General features: G+C 46.4%; 2 protein-coding genes across 2 annotated transcripts in view; one reads left to right on the forward strand and one right to left on the reverse strand.

Moving 5' to 3' along the window:
* Nucleotides 1–308: 308 nt before the first annotated feature.
* Nucleotides 309–20,225, forward strand: part of PYGL (glycogen phosphorylase L) — a 38,513-nt gene continuing 18,596 nt past the window's right edge. The window contains exons 1-6 of the mRNA XM_053596234.1: nt 309–641; nt 3,990–4,091; nt 6,386–6,464; nt 10,493–10,596; nt 16,477–16,608; nt 20,010–20,121. Of these exons, the coding sequence (XP_053452209.1) occupies nt 399–641; nt 3,990–4,091; nt 6,386–6,464; nt 10,493–10,596; nt 16,477–16,608; nt 20,010–20,121 (772 nt within the window). The 5' untranslated portion in view covers nt 309–398. The remainder of the gene's footprint in view (nt 642–3,989; nt 4,092–6,385; nt 6,465–10,492; nt 10,597–16,476; nt 16,609–20,009; nt 20,122–20,225) is intronic.
* Nucleotides 10,610–20,225, reverse strand: part of ABHD12B (abhydrolase domain containing 12B) — a 58,537-nt gene continuing 48,921 nt past the window's right edge. The window contains exon 14 of the mRNA XM_053596235.1: nt 10,610–12,960. Within this exon, the coding sequence (XP_053452210.1) occupies nt 12,874–12,960 (87 nt within the window). The 3' untranslated portion in view covers nt 10,610–12,873. The remainder of the gene's footprint in view (nt 12,961–20,225) is intronic.

Raw genomic sequence — 20,225 nt, forward strand, 5'->3', positions numbered from 1 at the left:
GGACTCAGAAAACCTCAGAAGGTGAATGAGCAACGGGGCGCCCCGAGGGTCCCAGATAAGACGACGCCAGGGACTGACCAGGGAGCTGGGAAAGCCAAGTAAAAGCCGCTCCAGGGGAGAAATTATGACAATAATGACACATGGCGAATACACATCGGCAAAGCCCGAGTTTGCCAACTACACGTAGACACCCGCGGCTGAACAGCCCGGAGCTGGGCGCGGGACAGACCCAGGGCCGGGCCCCCCACCCCACCTCCTGGCGCTCGGCCCCGCCCCGCGCCCCGGGAGGAGCCGGCCGCGGGGGGCGTGGCGGGGGCGGACCCCAAACTTCCCGGCGCCTTAAGGGCGCGGCGGGCGCGGCCAGCGGTGTCCCCTGCCCGCCGCGCGCCACCGCAGCCATGGCCAAGCCGCTGACCGACCAGGAGAAGCGGCGGCAGATTAGCATCCGCGGCATCGTGGGCGTGGAGAACGTGGCCGAGCTGAAGAAGGGCTTCAACCGGCACCTGCACTTCACGCTGGTCAAGGACCGCAACGTGGCTACCCCCCGCGACTACTTCTTCGCGCTGGCGCACACGGTGCGGGACCACCTGGTGGGCCGCTGGATCCGCACGCAGCAGTACTACTACGACAAGTGCCCCAAGGTACCCGCGCCGAGCACCCTGGCGACGCACCCTGGGGACGGCCAGGCGAGGGCGGGGCACCCTCCAGAGTGACCCCCCCCAGTCCTTCTCCGTAGCTCCTAAGTCGGGGGAAACACGTGTGGGCCGTGGGTGGGCAGCGCCAGGCTGGGCGGGCCACCCGGACCTCCCACTCCGTGTCCACGGTGCCGCCCAACAGCGCGCCGCCCAAACCCCGGTGCCGTCCGTGGGGCAGCCCGGGCAGCGGAAGCCCGGGCCTCGCTCGCCGGGCCGCTGCACACACTTTTCCGAACCGCGTTTAATCCAGAGGCGACCGCAGCCCCTTGCCCGGTGTGTCCTCCCTGTTCTCAGCTCCTGACGTTCAGCCCTGAGCGAAACAGACACTAGTGCCGCCTCGGTGGCGCTCATGTTCAGGGAGCAGGAACAGATCCGAGGTTTCGAACTGTAGGAAGTCCCCGCAACTCCGGGCGCGGGAGTGTGGGCGGAGGGAGGGGCGGGGCGCCGCCGAGCGCAGAGCTCTGTCGCCCCAGCCCCCACCGTGCTGACGCCAGGGGGTAAGGGCGGGACCGCCCCCTGGAGACCGACCCCAGCTGTGGGGGTGGAGGCTGGAATGGAGAGCTCCTCCGGGGGGCTTCGGGCCCACAGAAGGAAGGGGACGCGAGGTAGATGGAAAGGACTAGGGAGGAGGGGAGGGCAGGGAGGAGTGCCGAGCTGTGTGCGGAGCGACGGTGACAGACGAGGCTCTGGCAGCTACTGCGAGGTGGGTGTGGGTTTGTCTCGGGAGAGAAAACTGGAAAAGCCGCGTGGGGGCAGAGGAGAGAGTGTGCAAGACCCGGATGCGTCCTGGAGTCAGCGGGAAACGCCAGTGAACATTCATTAGGATTGTTGAGAGTATGCAAAAGTGTGGAAAAGAAAAAGATGGGCCATAATCCCGGTGCCCAAGAACTCCTGTAGGAATTTTTAAGAGAGAAAAAGAAAGTAAAATCTCCTAGGAAGAAATTGCAGCTGTAACAAAGCTTTTCAAATGGAAAATAACCCTCCCTGGCCCCAGAGGCCTAGGCCTGTACCCCAAGATAAACTGCTAAAAAGCATCCTTAGAAAGCACGTTGCCTATACATATATTTACTGTATTTTTTTTTTTTTTGCAAAAAAAGGGATGTTAATAAGTACACCATATTGCATTTTGAATTAAAAATTACTTTAGCCAGGTGTGCGGGCTGCCGCCAGTAGTCCTAACGCTGTGGGAGGCTGAGGTGGAAGGATCGTTTGAAGGCAGGAGTTCAGGACATCCTGAACAAGAGGGATGGAAGCAAAGGGAAGAGGGCAGAAGGGAGAGAAAGAAGAGAATTAATAGGGCCTGTAGTACCAGGTACTCAAGAAGCTAAGACAGGAGAATCACTTGAACCCAGGAGTTGGAAGTTGCATGGAGCTATGATAACACCATGGCATGATTGGGTCTAGTCTGGGAGAGAGAGCAAGACCCTGTCTCAAGAAAGAAATTTCCTTTAAAATGTTTAAGCTCAAAAGTGGACCAATGAGTATAATTTGGAAAAACACACACACCCCAGCTTCCCAGCACTTGGCACTGTGGAGCACAGTACAGCCTTGTAGGTTTTGCTTAGCTGGTACTTGGTGGTCTCCTGGTGGCTACTTTCTTCTGGGGACTTCCCTTTCTGCTGGAGCACAGGTATAAGCCTGGTATTCTGACAGTGATGCAGGGGGGATACAGGGATGAGCTTGTTCTGTTTCCACACGTGTTAATCAAGTGTCCTCTGTGACAGTCCTTCATCTACACACAGCGTGACGGGGGAGCGGTAGGTGCGCCCAAGCTTCCTTCCCACCTACCCTGCCCTCTAGTAACTGTGCAGACGAATCCCATATCCCAGCCTCTAGTCTGAAATCATTTTCAAACTCCATTCCCAGATTTCCAGGTGCTTAGTGAACATACCTAGATCCTCCTCTTTCCTCAAACTCAGTGTGTTAAGAACTCAAATCATTATTCTTTCCACTCCTGTGCTGTTTCTGTGATGTCATTGCCATCTTGACAGTCATCTAGACTCAAAACTTTATGCTTACCTTTGACTCCCTCCTGTATTCCCATGCAACAGGTTGCCAAATTCTGTTTATTTCTGCAGCTTCCCTTGAAATTAACCTATTCTCCATCCTCACATTCTGCCTGACGAGGCCCTAGCTGCCAGTCTACTGCTGCGGACCTCTAAGTGCTGCAGACCTGGCTTCCAGAAGTGGTGAAACAGCCTAACAACGAACACGGATAACAGACATATTCTGTTGACCAACAAGACATCTTTCAGCCGTGTCATTTTCAGTGCCTTGGGCGGGACTTAGCTGCTCCAGTTCTTGGCCCCATATTCCTCATTGTTTTACGTAGCCTGAATGACTCAGTTACTTTCTCGGCCTCGCTCCTGAAGGCATTTGGGTGTGCTATCCCATCTCAGTCTATGTATGGTAGTCTGATTTGATTTCTTAAAGCAACACGTCTTGTCTTGTGCTCCGGTATCACTGGCTGCCACTGCCGCCAGCATCCTAAATAGAGCATTTGAAAGCTCCTGCCTGTCCCTCTGGCGCCTACCTTGCCCTCTGGGCCTCTGCTTCCAACTTGCAGTGCTCTGCCCCCCGCGTGTTTTGTGCCCACTTGTGCCTGTCCTGCAAGTCTTAGTCTCACTGCTGTTCCCAGAAGTACCCAAGTCCCCTGATTAATGCCGGAAGTACAATAAAAAATATTTTTAAAATATCTGTTATCATATCTTCCCATTTCAACAAGAACAAACACCCATTAACCACGGGTAGTCTTTTTACTCAGAAGAAACTAGTAAATAGGCTTTCTAGAATAATTTTAGTTTAGGATCAATTGTAAAATTCTTTGCAGTCATCAGCCTTGGAGTACGTGAAAGTTAATCTCTGTTTCTTGGATGACTTGAGATGGTCGTAGTCAACCTACCTGACTCAGACCCACAGAGCTGTCCTACAAATATTTCACGAGTCAATGATGAGCTATGGTAGGCTAACTTCTGTTTGTCTAAAACATATGCTTTATTCATGAGGCTCATGAACAGCAGGGGGAAAGAAACTACACCACAGAATCTCATTAGTTGGATGAGTTTGCTTTTTTCTCCCTGGGGGTAAAAGCTATTGAACCAAGATACTGCCAAAAATAGTGTGTAAAATGGTTTTCCCAAGCCCGGTGTCAGTAACATTTGTACGTGGCCATGGACGTGAACCTTGTTTATTTGTTTCTTAGTGGTGGTCTGATGCCTTGTTGTGTTTCTATGTTGACGAGTCAGTTTGCCCTCATAGAGGGAACATGACCTCTCTCTTTTTTTTTAATTTCAGAGGGTTTATTACCTGTCTTTGGAATTTTACATGGGCCGAACATTACAAAACACCATGATCAACCTTGGTCTGCAAAATGCCTGTGACGAGGCCATTTACCAGGTACCTTGTTCCCCTATTTCTCACCCTCTCCCTTTAAACTTCAACTTCATTTCAGGACCCTCGGGGACATAGCACAATAAAATAAAAATGACATTGTCTCTAGAGAGACAGCACTCACAACCTATCAGAAGCATACATTACTGGGAATGTCCGACTTAAGAGAAACAACCAGAAAAAGAAATTAGAGAACTGCTTGACTCATGGTAGCTTTCTTTTGCAATCCAAGTTTTTTGACAGCATATTCCCCAGCAAATTATTGTATTTTAGAAATTAGACCAACAAGCCTTTTAAAAGTGGCTCCTGCTCTTGAGGCTTCTGCTCTCAGAATCACAAGCTGTTCTTTGGTCTGCTGCTGTCTCTTTAAAAAAAAAAAAAGGATCAAAATTTGACTATTGCTCATATCTGTGGAGGCAATACATGAAAACAGGCTTTTAAAGTTCTGTTGACATACTTTCTCTCTTGCTTAATGGTATGTAAAATACACTTCCTCCTTAAAGGAGGAGCCTGAGGCCTTAGGCCCAATGTGCTCATTTGTTTTCACAAATATATTTGTTTCTTTTTTCAGCTTTACATATCTCCACACTAAAAACAAATAGTCCTTACCCTTTTTGATGTGGTGGAAAGGGGGAATGTGTATTTGCAAAGGCAAATTCTAAGTGAGACACTGTGGAGATTGTTTCCTTTCCCTTGACACAGCATTGTCCCGTCATGAGTCCTTCCCGTGGGCCAGGCAGGGCTGTCTTGTGAGGAAACCTGGCAGCTCTGTGCCACCTCCCTTTTCTTGTCATCCTCTAAGGTCAGCTGAAAATAATATACCTCCCTTGGAGCAGCAAACAACCAGTTGGTAAGAAGTGATCTGTGTCCCCTGCTCAGTGCTCACATTGCACTTTAGATTTACATTTTTAGAACGTAAACTCTCCTGATCAGTCTCACCTGCAGTTGGCTTCACAAGGGCCCCGGGAAGCTCTAGTCACCCATGAGCAAATCTGAGCGTCCCTTCAGCAGCGAACAGAGGACTAGGTTTGTCTTCTTGTAGGACTTACTATCAAGATTGAGGTGAGAAAGCAGCTTTGGGTATGAAGGTGGGGATCTGAATAAGTGGTTCCATGGAAACTGGGCTCACCATCAGGCACCGTGAGGTCTAGTGAATATGTTTTCAAATAGTGCATTCTTTGTTTTTCCATTTAAAAAAAAAAAAAAATCCCGTTTCATAGTTTGCCTAATTTTCAGATAAGAACCCAGTCATTTCACAACAGACCACCCTTTAGCTACACCACGCATGGGCTAGATTAGCATCTAGTCAAGTGGAATAGGCCACGTGGTTTATCTGAACAGCAGTTTCCACACTGTAAGATGAGCAAGCCACACTGGCCTCCAGGGCTGCAGAGCTCCAGGGTTCATGGGCTCTGCTGCGTGATCTCCAACAGGCTGGGGCAAGGAGCTGGCTGGCAGCCACTCCCATCCATGGCCAAGTTCACAGATGTTGCTTGGCCTTTCCACAGCCACTCATCCCTCCTCAAGACAAGGGGAGGATTTTAGTCCTATCTAGCTATGCCTCAGGACTGAGGCTTCCCTGACTGTCAGGCCCCAGGTCTGAGGGGCAGAATGACTCACAAGCTGATTTGGGGCTAACAACTTTTGACCCTACTGAGTCAATATGCTGCGGTCATGAAAAGATGAACTTTTGATCCATCCTGGAAAATCTGACCTTATACTTTCTGGTCATTTTCAACATCCCTCAGTCCAGTTAAGGTCAGCTTGGTACAGGACTGTTCCTACAGTACACACACAAATCTCTGAATAATAACAGCTCACACATTCCAAGGAATGTCTGTTCAATAGCAGTTCTGAATGCTTTGTTTTAATTCCCTGCAATCCTTAATGAAGTTGGTACTGGCAGCTCCACATTTTTCGAATAAGAGACGTTAGCTGGGCAATGTGGCTCACGCCTGTAATCCTAGCACTTTAGGAGGCTGAGGCAGATAGATTGCTTGAGCTGAGGAATTTGAGATCAAATAAGAGACGTGAGGCATGGGGAGGTCATACAGCGAGGAAGCAGCAGAGACCATAGTGGACATTTAGAGCCACATCTTCTCCATGCTGTGACTCACCATCTTGTACAGCCTGTACCTGCAGTTGGTGTCTGCCGCCAGCACGTGCCACTGGGGATCTGGTACTAGTTTCCGTGCACAGATAACCCCAAGTGCCTGAGCTAGAGCTGTAGGAAAGGGCTGTCCCCTCTCACATGGCCTGCGTCTGCCTCTGCTACCAACGTTGTTTCCTTTCGTTACCAGCTTGGATTGGATATGGAGGAGTTAGAGGAAATTGAAGAAGATGCTGGACTTGGCAATGGCGGTCTCGGGAGGCTTGCTGGTAAGGGACATCATCAGTGTGTAATATGATCTGGCCAGTTGATGTCTTCCCATGTTTCTGACTGTGCTTAAAAGAAACAGTCAGGCTTCCCAGAAGAACGGCAAGGTATAGCCTTGTTGTAGATGTGTTTGTTCTGAGTTTGCTCTGTGATTTGACCAATTCTAGACAAACACTAGAGAAGGGAACTTGAACAAGAAAAGCATTGCTTAAAACTCTTGGAGATGTTGCTTAAAACTCAGAGGTAACCAGATCCTTCCTGTGCACTGAAGGGTTTCCAAAGTGGCCCCTTTACTTCACTGTTATTTGCTCACAGTTGCTAAGGTCACACGCTCAGAGTGGTTTGACCACGTTGTTCAACCATTGACTTGCTTTTTGCTTGACTAGTAGGCAATTATATTGGTATGATTCAGTTAATTAATGTCCATTTTGTATTTAGATGCAATTTGAGGTTTTTGGTTTTGTCCAGGGAATGATTTTTCAGCAAATACAGAGAAAAACGCAAAAAAATAAAATACCAGCTCCATTAATTTAAAAACGTGCATCCCTATAGCAAAGCAATCCCACTTCTTGATATCTACTCTAGAGAAGCAGGCAAACATGTACACACGGAGGTGTGTGAAAAATGTTGTCACAGTGTTGTTTGTACAAGCAAAAGATTAAAAAGAATCTAATTGCCAAAGCATGAAATTGCCCTGCATGTACTTCCCTAGATAGACCTCCAATTAAAAAAATCAAATTGCCAGTGTATGTGTGTGTGTGTCTGTGTTTCTGTGTACACACACTCATACACCTGGAGAAAAAGGTCTGGAATTTTAAATGTTAACATGACAACTCTCTGTGACCCCGCCTCAAGAAAGAGTGCAGAACTCGGGTAGCAGCCAAAGGGGATTCCAGTATTTTAATTTTTTTTGTTTCTAATGTTTTAATTTTTGAAAAAAGAATGTATTAATGTATTGTGAAATTTAAATTTAATAATAAAAATGCTACCATATGTATCAGATTGTACTTTATGAAAATAATTTTTTTCATTTAGAAATGGTTCAAAAATCTTTTTTTGCACTACTTTTGAGTTACTAGAAAACCATTTGCATCAGTTTCAATTTTTTGCATCCTTACTACAATTCTTGGAAGTGGGTGTTAACATCCCTGTTAGTTATAAACAAAATGGAAAGGAACACTGCCTGGGGAATACTTGCCTAATCCTTCTGAAGTTAATCATCAGACCATCCAGTGGGCTTCCCGTGGGCTGAGGGGACAGCAGGTGTCAGTGGAGTTCACATCTGAGAACAAGAAGCAGCCTGCCTGTGTTTACCTAGAAACTGAGACCTCGTTCTTTGTTGCCTAGGTTAACCCCACTCGGTGAGTGATACTCCTGATTTGGTTAACCCCGCTCTGTGAGTGACACCCATGACTAGGTTAACCCCACTCTGTGAGTGACAATCGTGACTAGATTAACCCCACTCTGTGAGTGACATTCGTGACTAGGTTAACCCACTCTGTGAGTGACACCCATCACTAGGTTAACCCCACTCTGTGAGTGACATTCGTGACTAGGTTAACCCCACTCTGTGAGTGGCACTTGTGACTTGGTTAACCCCACTATGAGTGACACTCATTACTAGGTTAGCCCCACTCTGTGAGTGACATTCATGACTAGGTTAACCCCACTCTGAGTGACATTCGTGACTAGGTTAACCCACTCTGTGAGTGACACCCATCACTAGGTTAACCCCACTCTGTGAGTGACATTCGTGACTAGGTTAACCCCACCCTGTGAGTGGCACTTGTGACTTGGTTAACCCCACTATGAGTGACACTCATTACTAGGTTAACCCCACTCTGAGTGACATTCGTGACTAGGTTAACCCACTCTGTGAGTGACACCCATCACTAGGTTAACCCCACTCTGTGAGTGACATTCGTGACTAGGTTAACCCCACCCTGTGAGTGGCACTTGTGACTTGGTTAACCCCACTATGAGTGACACTCATTACTAGGTTAGCCCCACTCCGTGAGTGACATTCATGACTAGGTTAACCCCACTCTGAGTGACATTCATGACTAGGTTAACCCCACTCTGTGAATGACATTCATGACTAGGTTAACTCTACTCTGAGTGACACTCGTGACTAGGTTAACCCCACTCTGAGTGACACCTGTGACTAGGTTAACCCCACTCTGTGAATGACATTCATGACTAGGTTAACTCTACTCTGAGTGACACTCGTGACTAGGTTAACCCCACTCTGAGTGACACCTGTGACTAGGTTAACCCCACTCTGTGAATGACATTCATGACTAGGTTAACTCTACTCTGAGTGACACTCGTGACTAGGTTAACCCCACTCTGAGTGACACCTGTGACTAGGTTAACCCCACTCTGTGAATGACATTCATGACTAGGTTAACCCCACTCTGAGTGACATTCCTGACTAGGTTAACCCCACTCTGAGTGACATTCATGACTAGGTTAACTCTACTCTGAGTGACACTCGTGACTAGGTTAACCCCACTCTGAGTGACACCTGTGACTAGGTTAACCCCACTCTGTGAATGACATTCATGACTAGGTTAACCCCACTCTGAGTGACATTCCTGACTAGGTTAACCCCACTCTGAGTGACATTCATGACTAGGTTAACTCTACTCTGAGTGACACTCGTGACTAGGTTAACCCCACTCTGAGTGACACCTGTGACTAGGTTAACCCCGCTCTGTGAGTGATGCTCCTGACCTCCTCCATTGATGAATAAGATAACATAGTGAACTGATTCATGGAGCCCAGAATTCTCGTTGGATGATCTCATGTCAGTTAGCACCCCATTCAGGTCAGCCTCTAAGGATAATCAGATCGGGACTCACGGGAAGCCCCGGAGCCCCAGCTCACAGAGCAGGCCGTGCGGTCACCGACCCTGGAGGTGGTGGCAGGGCCGGCAGACCCGGCCGACTGGGTTTGCTGGTCTCTATCTCAGGAACCTGACTCTGCCCCTTTCCTTGGACATACTGCTTTCAGTGTTCTTTCCCGATTTAATTCCTGCCATGTATTTCCTCCTTCTCTGTGTATTTTTGTTGGAATGCCTGAGAAGGACTATGTGATTAGACTAACCCCTTAGTTTGCACCCAGCCCCAAGGTGGATTCCTGCCTAGCCTGTTGGCTGGCTGTTCTAGATCAGATGCTCTGTCATCAGAAAACTAGCAAAAAACAGAAAAAAAAAAAGAAGAAGAAGAAAAAGATTCAAGCAATAAGGCCCTGTGTGATCACAGAACAAGCACTGCAGAGGCTGGGCCATTCTGAGACGAGTTCACTCAGGAGCACGATTAGTCTCTGTGATCTTTTCCCCTTTCCCTTGGGGAAAAAAATGGTGGCAGCAGGGAAAATCTTCCCTATAAGTCTTCTGCACCCAGCCAACTTCCTGGCACCTCGCGTTGGGTTAAATCTCATTGTATGCCCATGCCCAAGCAATCGTGGCTGAAGGAAACAGATTTATATGACTGGCTTGGAGGATTGGACCAACCAAGCAAGATTCACTTTCTGGTCCAGCCTCCCTGCAGCATGTGGTCACCTGGCATGTGAACAGTGGGATTCCATGAGCCAGGTACTAGGAGAACTGAGTCGTATGTGCACCTGGTCATATCACACTCTCCTGGGGCTGTCTTTCCAGCAGGGATCCTGGAGGAGCTTCCCTTGGAAAGGGTGGCATGGGGTAGTAAGCAGCACGTGTGTGTCCTTATCTGTTCTCAAACAGAAAGCCAGCACGTCCACACCGGAGGTTTCAGATGGTGAGGTCAAGATGCTATTTATTTCCTTCTTTGTACGTTGTGGTATTTTCTACTTTTTCTATAGTATAATTAGAAAAATGTCATTTAAAAAAAATCAAAACCCATTGTGCCACCATCTCTGTGCTTTAAAATATAAATGTGGTTTCTTGTAGAATAATGTCTTGTGGCTGCCATGGTTTTTAGGGACAGACGGGAAAGCGTGTCTAAGCTTAATGCCTCTGCCTGTCGCCTGTGTTTGTTTAATTCAGCCTGCTTTTTGGATTCCATGGCAACCCTGGGACTTGCAGCCTATGGATATGGCATCCGATATGAATATGGAATCTTCAATCAGAAGATCCGAGATGGATGGCAGGTATGTGAGCCATCTTTTAAAATGTTACCATTTAAGTTCTTCTAACTTAAGTCCTCCCCCTCCCTCCACCCCCGGCATGTGGTTGAGATCAGTGAGAACTGTCCATCTTTCCCCTCTGGAATTCATGTTCCCAAAGAGCAGAGGGCCTGGCAGCATCCCCCCACCAGACCCACAGCACTTTAGCACAGGCCTGCCTCTCAGGAAGGCTCTGAAAATACGTATCACTGAGCACCAGCACGTGGACACCTGCATCGTGTGACCTGCACTCTGCACCATGCACCACGGAGGAGCACGTCTCTGACACATGAGAACCCTGAGGTCGGGTAGCACGTTGCCATTTTGTAGGTGAGAAAACGCAATTTCCTGATAGTGGTGTTACCTGCGAACACACTGCTGGCAGTGAGTCTGTGTCCCCAGACTCCCAAGTCCACCCTCCGTTTTCTCTTCTATGCTAAGTCTTGCTTTTGTAACGCTCCTGTTTTATAAGATACATAAGCCAAGGGTCCTAATTGTTTTCGTAAGCTGAGATCAGGCAATCTTGCTGTTATGTCAAATAAATCTGGCCCATATTTAAGATATACAATTATAGTGCTCCAGAGAAATTAACACAAGTCATCCAAACGCCACTAGTGTTACCTTGCATGGCCAAACCAGATACTTGGGTATTGGTTTCTTTTATCTCTAGTAGCTCTTGAGTCCACAGTCTGCCCTAGTGTGGAGAGTTTTCCGAGATACGGTGTGACTTAAGCTTACTCTGTCCCTGTCTTTGTGTCATACACACAACATTGACAAAGAAATAAGGCTTCAATTTCCAAAAAGCCTGAGTTCTATGAGCCCTTCCTACACTTACAGGATGGATCGACCACGCTGGTGCTCAGCGATTGGAAGGGGGGACCTAGGCTGCAGCTGATGCCAGGGTGCCAGAGGGAGGGAGACGACCAGTGAGACCAAGTCTAGTGTCACCTTGACCTCCCCCCTCCGTACTTGGACACACTCTATAGCAAGAAAAGGTTTCATATAGTGAGAGAACAGACTAAAAAAAGGCCCGGAAGGAGAATTTTAGGAACATAGTGAAATCTTTCACCCCCATAGTGAAATCTAAACTTCCAAACTTTGCTAAGGACTGGGAGGCAGGATGGTGTAGAAAATTAATTAGTTGAAATTTAGTGTCTAATTTCTAATTTGAAACACACTTTATGAGGTGTGTTGCCTAAATTAGATGACCTCACTTCTCTGACTCTCAGTTCTCATCTGCAAAGTAGAGATACTAACATCATAGAATTATTATGAAAATATATAAAATATCTGGCACACAAATGCTAATTCTGGGGTGGCGCCTGTGGCTCAAGGAGTAGGCTCACGGTCCCATATGCCGGAGGTGGCAGGTTCAAACCTAGCCCCGGGGGCGGCGCCTGTGGCTCAAGGGGTAGGGCGCCGGTCCCATATGCCGGAGGTGTGGCGGGTTCAAACCCAGCCCCGGCCAAAAACCAAAAAAAAAAAAAAAAGAAAGGATGGAGACTTTACATCTTAATGGGTGGCGCCTGTGGCTCAAGGAGTAGGGCGCCAGTCCCATATGCCAGATGTTGTGGGTTCAAACCCAGCCCCGGCCAAAAAAAAAAAAAACACCTAGCCCCGGCCAAAAACCACACACACAAAAAAAAAGAAAAAAAAAATGCTAATTCTGCCTAAGAAAAGGAGGACAGGTTCATAAATTGTGATATGTATCTATAGTAAAATATTCATGTAGCCATTAATATTATATTTGTATCAATTTTATATAATGGGAATTCATTTATATTACTTGAAAAGAAAGAAGAGGAGATAGAATTATGTGGCTCATGTGACCTCAGTTGTACAGAAGAGGCTAAAAAGATAAAGGAAACGTAGGTGATAAAACACAGCAAAACTAATTATTTCTGGAAGTAAATGGTGACTTTTACTTTCTTTTATACAAGCTGGTATTCCATAAGGAATGTGTATTTTATAATCATAAAAAATTAATAATTAGTTAGTTTCCTTTCCCAGTCAACTAACCTAGAGTTCCGTGCTAAGTGCCTAGCCCACTGGAACCTGCCCAAACAACACAAGATGTCCATGTTAAATCTTTGAAATTATACTGTGCGGTACTCACTATACCCCAGAGTGTTTAAGGATTTTCTTTCTTTTAACTACTGTGGCACGTAAGCTTTAAAAGAAACTCAGTAATTCATCTCAAAAAAAATTTTCTTCTCAAGTACGTTTTCCCCAAAATTTTGCAAAAGGTCACTATTATCATACCTACTTTTGCTCCTTGTAAATGGCCTTTATTCCACAAAACATGCCTTCTTCTTTTATTAGAGCAAAGAAGTGTGTATTTCCAGTGTCCTAGAAGAAAAAAGAGAGACCAAACAGGTTTTGCTAGGGCAAAATATTTCCAAGCTAAACCCGTTAACCATTATCCCTTCTTTCATTATGACTTGAAATCAGAAGAGCATAGTATAATTTTACTTTTCATTTCCATTGTTTACCGGGATGGGATTTTAAAGGGCAGACCTAATATGTAACATACCATAAAAAAGAAACCACTTCCATAAAAAAACAAAAAGCACCTGCAAGAATGCACCATGCTGTTGAGAGTAGGACTGGCTCCCGCCACGCACATCTCTGCTTTGGCAATGAATAGCACGTTTGGAGAAGGCTGATTCCTCAAGCTGGGGCCGGGCGCAGTGGCTCACACCTGTAATCCCAGCACTGTGGGAGGCCAAGCTGGGTGGATTGCTTGAGCTCAGGAGTTTGAGACAAGCCTGAGCAAGAGCAAGACCCCGTCTCTACTAAGAATAGCAGAAGAAGAAAAAAAAAAAGTTGAGTATCATGGCAAACACCTGTATTCCCAGTTACTCGGGAGGCTGAGGCAAGATGATCTCTTGGGCCAATGAGTTTAAGGTTGCTGTGAGTTATGACACCAGAGCACTCTACTGAGAGCACAGAGTGAGACTCTGTCTCAAAAAAGAAAAAGAGAATTCCACAAGCTAGGAATATTTTTTTTTTTTTTTGTAGAGACAGAGTCTCACTTTACTGCCCTCGGTAGAGTGCCGTGGCGTCACACGGCTCACAGCAACCTCCAGCTCTTGGGCTTACGTCATTTTCTTGCCTCCGCCTCCCGAGTAGCTGGGACTACAGACGCCCGCCACAACGTCCAGCTATTTTTTTGTTGCAGTTTGGCCAGGGCTGGGTTTGAACCCTCCACCCTCGGCATATGGGGCCGGCGCCCTACTCACTGAGCCACAGGTGCCGCCCGCTAGGAATATTTTTTTTAAGGTTGATGGACCTTTAATTTTGAGTCTCTACAAGGAAAATTCGCAATAATAAAGTATTCATTTGAACCCCTTGAGGAAAATAATCGTATGATTAAAATACTAGATTTACCGGGAACTCTAAAGGGGGTAGTTGAAGGCTGATTAGCCATAGCCCTCTATGAAAATGGTCCCTGGGAGTAGGAGGAGAAAAGGTGATTGGAACAACCTCCCACAGTTTAACAGTCCCTCCAAAGTTCGGGGGAGAAGGGCGTTCACAGTACGTATCTCGGAGTTGAATCAAACAGAGTCTCTAGAATCTCCTCTCTTCTTAGAAGCCACGCCAGGTCTGTGACAGCCGGTCACGCACAGTTCACATTACCCAGCAGCTTCCAGTTACCATTGTTGATTTCTTGGTATGCCCTGGAGACATTTTCCAATTATTTATGTCATGAAAAAAGCCAAGTTTGTTGACTCTGCTGATGTTCCCTGGTTCTTCGTGCTCTCCATCCCCTGGGTGAGGGGAAGAGCGTTTCTTAGAATTCAGTCACCAGCAGCCCCTGAGCTGACCTCTCTGCACAGGTGGCTGGGCTCCAGATTCCAGATGGAGAAGCCAAGGCCAGTGGTCAGTCTCCTCCCCCCGGCCAGCTCTTCTACCCCTCAGAGCCACACTTGCTGTAGCCAGGGTGGCCCTGAGAGGATGTTCATGCAGTCAGGAGCCCCATCTACGGGGAAGTCCAGGCTCTCGGGACAGTTGGTCAGTTCACTGGAGGAGAGCGAGGCAGAGAGGACGTGCATCCCACCCCCAGCTTCTGTGGACCAGCGAAGGCAGCCCAGGACAGTTGTGTTTCTCCTCGCACCTGCTCACACCGACTTGTGGTCACGAACTGTGTGTTTCTCAGTCCACCTCAGAAACACGCCTTTAAACCTGAGGGAACTATTCACTGATTCTTTACCAAATCAGCAAAAGACTCAAAGAATAGCAAGCAAATAAGGTCTCCTATAGATAAAATTAAAACCAAACATTATTTGGCAGGGAAAATGAAGCCATCTTTGCACTTTGAGGGTACATATGTGTGTACCCTCAAAAGTGCAAACGCAGCCTCTGACTTCCTTGGGGGCGCGCAGGACCCCCTACTACAGCACTTCAGGCTCCTAGTTGGCAGAGCAGTGTACAACCCCGCTGCATTTCTCAGCAGCAAACGTCTTGTCCGCCCACGTGATTTCCCAAAGGAAAACTGTTTCTGCCTCAATGTCTTCAATGCTTCACACAGTCCCCCCGAGATATGTGTTACGACAGCCCAAGTGCTGGAATGAGGCAAATAGGCTGACGGTTCTTTCCTGTTGCAGGAAGCAGTGTTCACATCGCCTGGTATGGTAAAACCCCAATCTGCCCTTGCCCAAGTCCAGCGTAAAGTAGTTTGCCTGGTCCCTTTGTTGATAATGACATTTCAGTTGTCATAGAGTTTCTCTTTATTAACATATACTCTTAGCAAGCTTATCAACTGGTAAACATCAACCATTTCCTTGTTAAAATTTTTAAAAATACATCCCCCAAATATGTTTTTGTTGTTGTTCTTGTTTTGGTGGTTTTGTTTGTTAGTTGCAAACTAAAATTCATTTGATGTCCAGGATACCCTAAATAGAAACCATGATTTTAAAATCTGTATAAGAAGTATTTTGTTATACAGTGAAATAAATGCCTGGGAAAATGTTGAAATTGTCAATAAAATAATTTCCTTACCTCTTAGTATTCTCTTAGTTACTTTCAAAATGAACCATACTGGGTAGTTATCAAATCAAAATGACATAAAGATCAAGGTTATCAAAGACTACAAGATGTGACGGTGTTCTGCACGTGTACCAACATAAGCTTTTTGTTTGTTTGTTTTGGTGTTTGTTTGTTTTGAGACAGAATCTCACTATGTCACCCTAGGTAGAGTGCCATGGCATCACAGCTCACAGCAACCTCAAACTCTTGGGCTTAAGCAATTCTCTTGCCTCAGCCTCCTAAGTAGCTGGAACCACAGGCACCTACCACAACCCCTGATTGTTTTTAGTTGTAGTTGTCATTGTTGTTTAGCAGCCCCAGGCTGGGTTCAAACCCGCCAGCCTCAGTATATGTGGCTGGCACTGTAAACACTGTGGGTGCCCAGCCAACATAAGCTTTGTTAAGGGAGTGTTCTCTCAAGGAGCATTTCATAGCTGATGGAGTGTATTCTAGGCCAAAGAACCTCCACTGGAACACAGAGACCTACAGTCAGATCTCAGCTCTACAGTCAGATCTCAGCTCTACCCTTTTACTCTCTGTGTGACCTTGAACCACTACAGTTTCTCAGGGAGAAATCATAGGGTTGCCATGAAGAGTCAATGTAACAATTCATATGAGACTTGTAGAGCCCTATTGGCAAGTATTGTTGATGTTGACTTAGCCTGTAAGATAACAAAAAAAGATGAATTGAGATTGACAGAACCAAAATTTTTTCTTGCCAAAACAAGATTCTTTGTGTTGTTTCAGTAAAAGATATTTTTAATTTGATATAATTGAAGGGCTTGGTCCACATCTCCTGGAAAATAAATTCTAAGCAATACCGCATCCTTTCTGCAGGTGGAAGAGGCAGACGATTGGCTCAGGCATGGAAACCCGTGGGAGAAGGCCCGCCCTGAGTTTATGCTGCCAGTGCACTTCTATGGAAGAGTGGAGCTCACCAAGACTGGGACCAAGTGGGTCGACACCCAGGTATTCACAGTGTCTTCATGGGAAGCATTCGGTTCAGTAGAACACCAGGGATAGTAACACACAGCTTAATGTACATATGACATTAAGTATAGTATATTGTGTGTAAAATCACAGAGTATATTTTTATGAATAAATCTGTGACTTCTCTTTAGTGCAAAATTCCAATCATTTTGGAGAAAAGGAGCTGAGACAGAGAAATGACTTTCCCAATGTCAAGTGACTTACCCAGGACCATTTTGCAATCAGCTTTATCAGAATTATCAGTTCTATAATACCCAGCATGCTTAGCTTTCTGTTTCTATATGAAGTTATTAATAGCAAAATTGAATAAATTTAAATGTCATACCTCACCCCACCCCATGTGCACATTTACTTACAATTTCTCAGGGATAAATATTTTAATACTGAAGTATTCAAAGGATTACCAAAGCTCTTATTCATTGTGAAGTCAGAAAAATAATGCAAAATATTGCAAATTGCACTCTGCTATTTTGCTGTGTATTGCCTCTACATGAATACGCTGGTGTCAGAGCACGTGTGCTCACTTCACGGGCAAGTATTTGTCCTGCCACTAAGTTTGAGTATTACTCTGTCACCGAACAAGGGCATGACAGTGGTGGTTGTGGTTTCCTGTACTGGACCATCCTGCCTGGTCATTGGAGGTGCCCCTAGAATTATTTGTTTAATAAATATGGTCTTAGGCTAGAAAATATTTGTCACTGTACATTCTTTTAAAACTTAAAAATAAAGTAGCTGTGGCTAAGTGAGCAGGGTGCTGGCCCCATATACCGAGGGTGGTGGGTTCAAACCCAGCCCCAGCCAAACTGCAACAAACAAAATAGCTGGGCGTTGTGGCGGGCACCTGTAGTCCCAGCTACTCGGGAGGCTGAGGCAGGAGAATCACCTAAGCCCAGGAGTTGGAGGTTGCTGTGAGCTGTGTGACGCCATGGCACTCTACCGAGGGCAATAAAGTGAAACTCTGTCTCTACAAAAAAAAAAAACTTAAAAAAAAAGTAAATGAGGTTCTTATTTATGAAAATTAGGAGTAAAACTCAGGATTGTAATGCTGAACTTGGTTGGTGGGTCACTGAGTGTGAACAAAGGCTGCATTTTACCTCAGAAGGGCCAAGACCTGTGTTATAGCTGATTTTTTTAATTGCTGTTTATTTTGCCAATGTATGTAGAGCTGTTCAGAATTGAGAAAAACAAGACATTTTTAAAGTCTTCTTATCATAACATAAATTCATTTAGTATATAAAATAATGGATTAGAAGCTGAAATAGGGAAAACAACAAAACCAACAACAACAAAAACACACATTTAAAGTACCAAGGAATAAAGAGTAAATTAATGCTGTGATTTAAAGATAAGTTCTTGTTTGAGTGAGGTTTTTCTCCCCTTTTTGTTAAACAGCAGACCACAGTCTAAGTTGGACTCAGCTGCAAATATCATCAGGAGAGCTGCAAACACATTAGTCGCCCAAAGGTTCACACATGTGTTTGATATTAAACTAGAAAGTATTTGGTATAGATTTTGGTGCCTAAACCTCCATCAGTGGCTCCTGACCCCATCTGAGGGTAGGCAGTTCACATAATCAATCCTGGAGCATCTGTTTACATTGAGGGCCCCACTCTAAGCTAACTTGTATTTACAAAGCCCCTCCAGCTAGTTCCTTAATGTGTTCAAAAATTCACTTAGAGTATTTCTTTGCCCACAGAAACAAGGTCATGGGGAAGAGGTGATCCAGCCCATGCAGCTCTGTAGGTCAAAGCCGTCGCCCGAATCAGGCCCAGACTAGTGGGTAATGAGGACAGAGAGCCCGAGGCCAGATGTACTCTGCGCACGCATGGGGTGGCACCCAGTAAACCGAAATGGCACAGCCTTGAGTTGGTCGGGAGTCCAAGAGGCAAACTTCAGACAAGGGGCAGTATAAGTGGGGTCGTGAGGGGGGCCGTGAAAGGTGAAGGAGAGGGAGCCGGGGAGCTGGAGGTCTTCAGACTGTGACACAGGTGTGCCACCTGTAAAGGAAGTCAGGGAATAGACCTGCAGGGGGAGCCTTGGACTGCAGAGCAGCTTTAGCCAAGTGGCCAAGCCCTCCGGGCCCAGACACCAGACTGCCCATCAGAGGGGTCCTGGCCATATCACTCCCAGCCACCCAGAGCATCCCAGCAAGAGCACTGCCTCGTTAAGAGCCTGAGGGAGCAAGTCCTCTTTGAAGTTCTCAGAAAGAAGAGCTGAGCTGTGACTTCTTAGGCTGCCTCACTTAGGTTTCAAGGTCAGGAGAGTCAGACTCTTGTGTGAACCCAGACTCAACCCCACTCTGTAAATGGCTTTCCCTGATGGATCACAACTTGCTTTACAAGTTTCCAGAGGTCTTTATTCCTCAATGAAAGATATTTAAATAAGGCTGGTTTATTACTTTGAGGTCATAGTGGTTATGAAAGGTGACTATCTGTGATTGACGTGGGCTACAATGCTTCATTCCAAATTAAAGAGACAGTGCTTAGGTTTCAACCCTGCCATGACAGTGACCTTGGGCAAGTCACCTCCCTCAGCTCCAACGCCCTCAGGTCCAAAGTGAGTGGGTTTCACTAATTGATGTCCAGCGTCCTCCGATTCAATTACTCTGTCCTTCTTCTTCCCGGGACCTTGAGTCTGATGAGGCAGGAAATGGAAATGAGTCATCCCGCCCATGAATTGTAGGTGCGGTCTGAAACACAGCTCCTCTTCCCGCTCTTCTCCATGTCAGCAACTGTCAAAAAGTGTGAGCTAGACTTTCCAGAGCTTCCCTCCAGACCCAACTCAGCTATTTTGCAGATCACTGTAGGAATCACTAAAAAACTCTATGCAACTTTTTAAAATTTAGCATAACATTTTAAATATCATACATGATGTTCTATTTGCATACGTTTTCCCTTCCGCTGATTTTCTTTGAATTTGAAATCAGATCATGGGAAACATCTACACAAAACTTATCCTAATTGTATTTGGGTGGGGGGACAGATTCACATGTGCCACTTTGTTGGCACCTCATGTTTTATTAGTAGTAGAACAGCGGCTTGATCTGAAACATGAAACAGACATGAATAAACGTTTTCCAAGTCAGCCTTCCCACTGCACCTCTATCGGGGCAGCAGGCTACATGAGAAATTAACATGCAAATGCCCCAAAGGACCCTCGGTCCAGATGGTTCCAGCCACCAGACTGTGGCACTTCAGGAGGGAGCCACTTGGCTTCTCATACCCTCTGCAGCCCTGGCTCCTTCTTGCTGTAGGCCTCACCCAATTTGGGTTGGTGGTGGGGCCAGGGGTGGAATCCTACTGCAGACGCCCAGCCTGTTGCTCATCCTGCGTCATCCCACTTTGGAAACAGTGAGCAGCTGCTTCTGTCCACACCCACAGGTGATCCTGGCCCTGCCGTATGACACCCCGGTGCCAGGGTACATGAACAACACGGTCAACACCATGCGTCTCTGGTCTGCCCGGGCTCCCAACGACTTCAACCTCAGAGACTGTGAGCACGGCGTGGGCCTGGCTTCTTTATGTCTGGCTTTTTAATGTTAGTGATGGCCAGTTAGGACCAAATTGAGCTTGAATAAAAAGCCTCGGGGCTAGGGC

This window comes from Nycticebus coucang, chromosome 6 (genome assembly GCF_027406575.1).
Source record: "Nycticebus coucang isolate mNycCou1 chromosome 6, mNycCou1.pri, whole genome shotgun sequence".
NCBI lineage: Eukaryota > Metazoa > Chordata > Mammalia > Primates > Lorisidae > Nycticebus > Nycticebus coucang.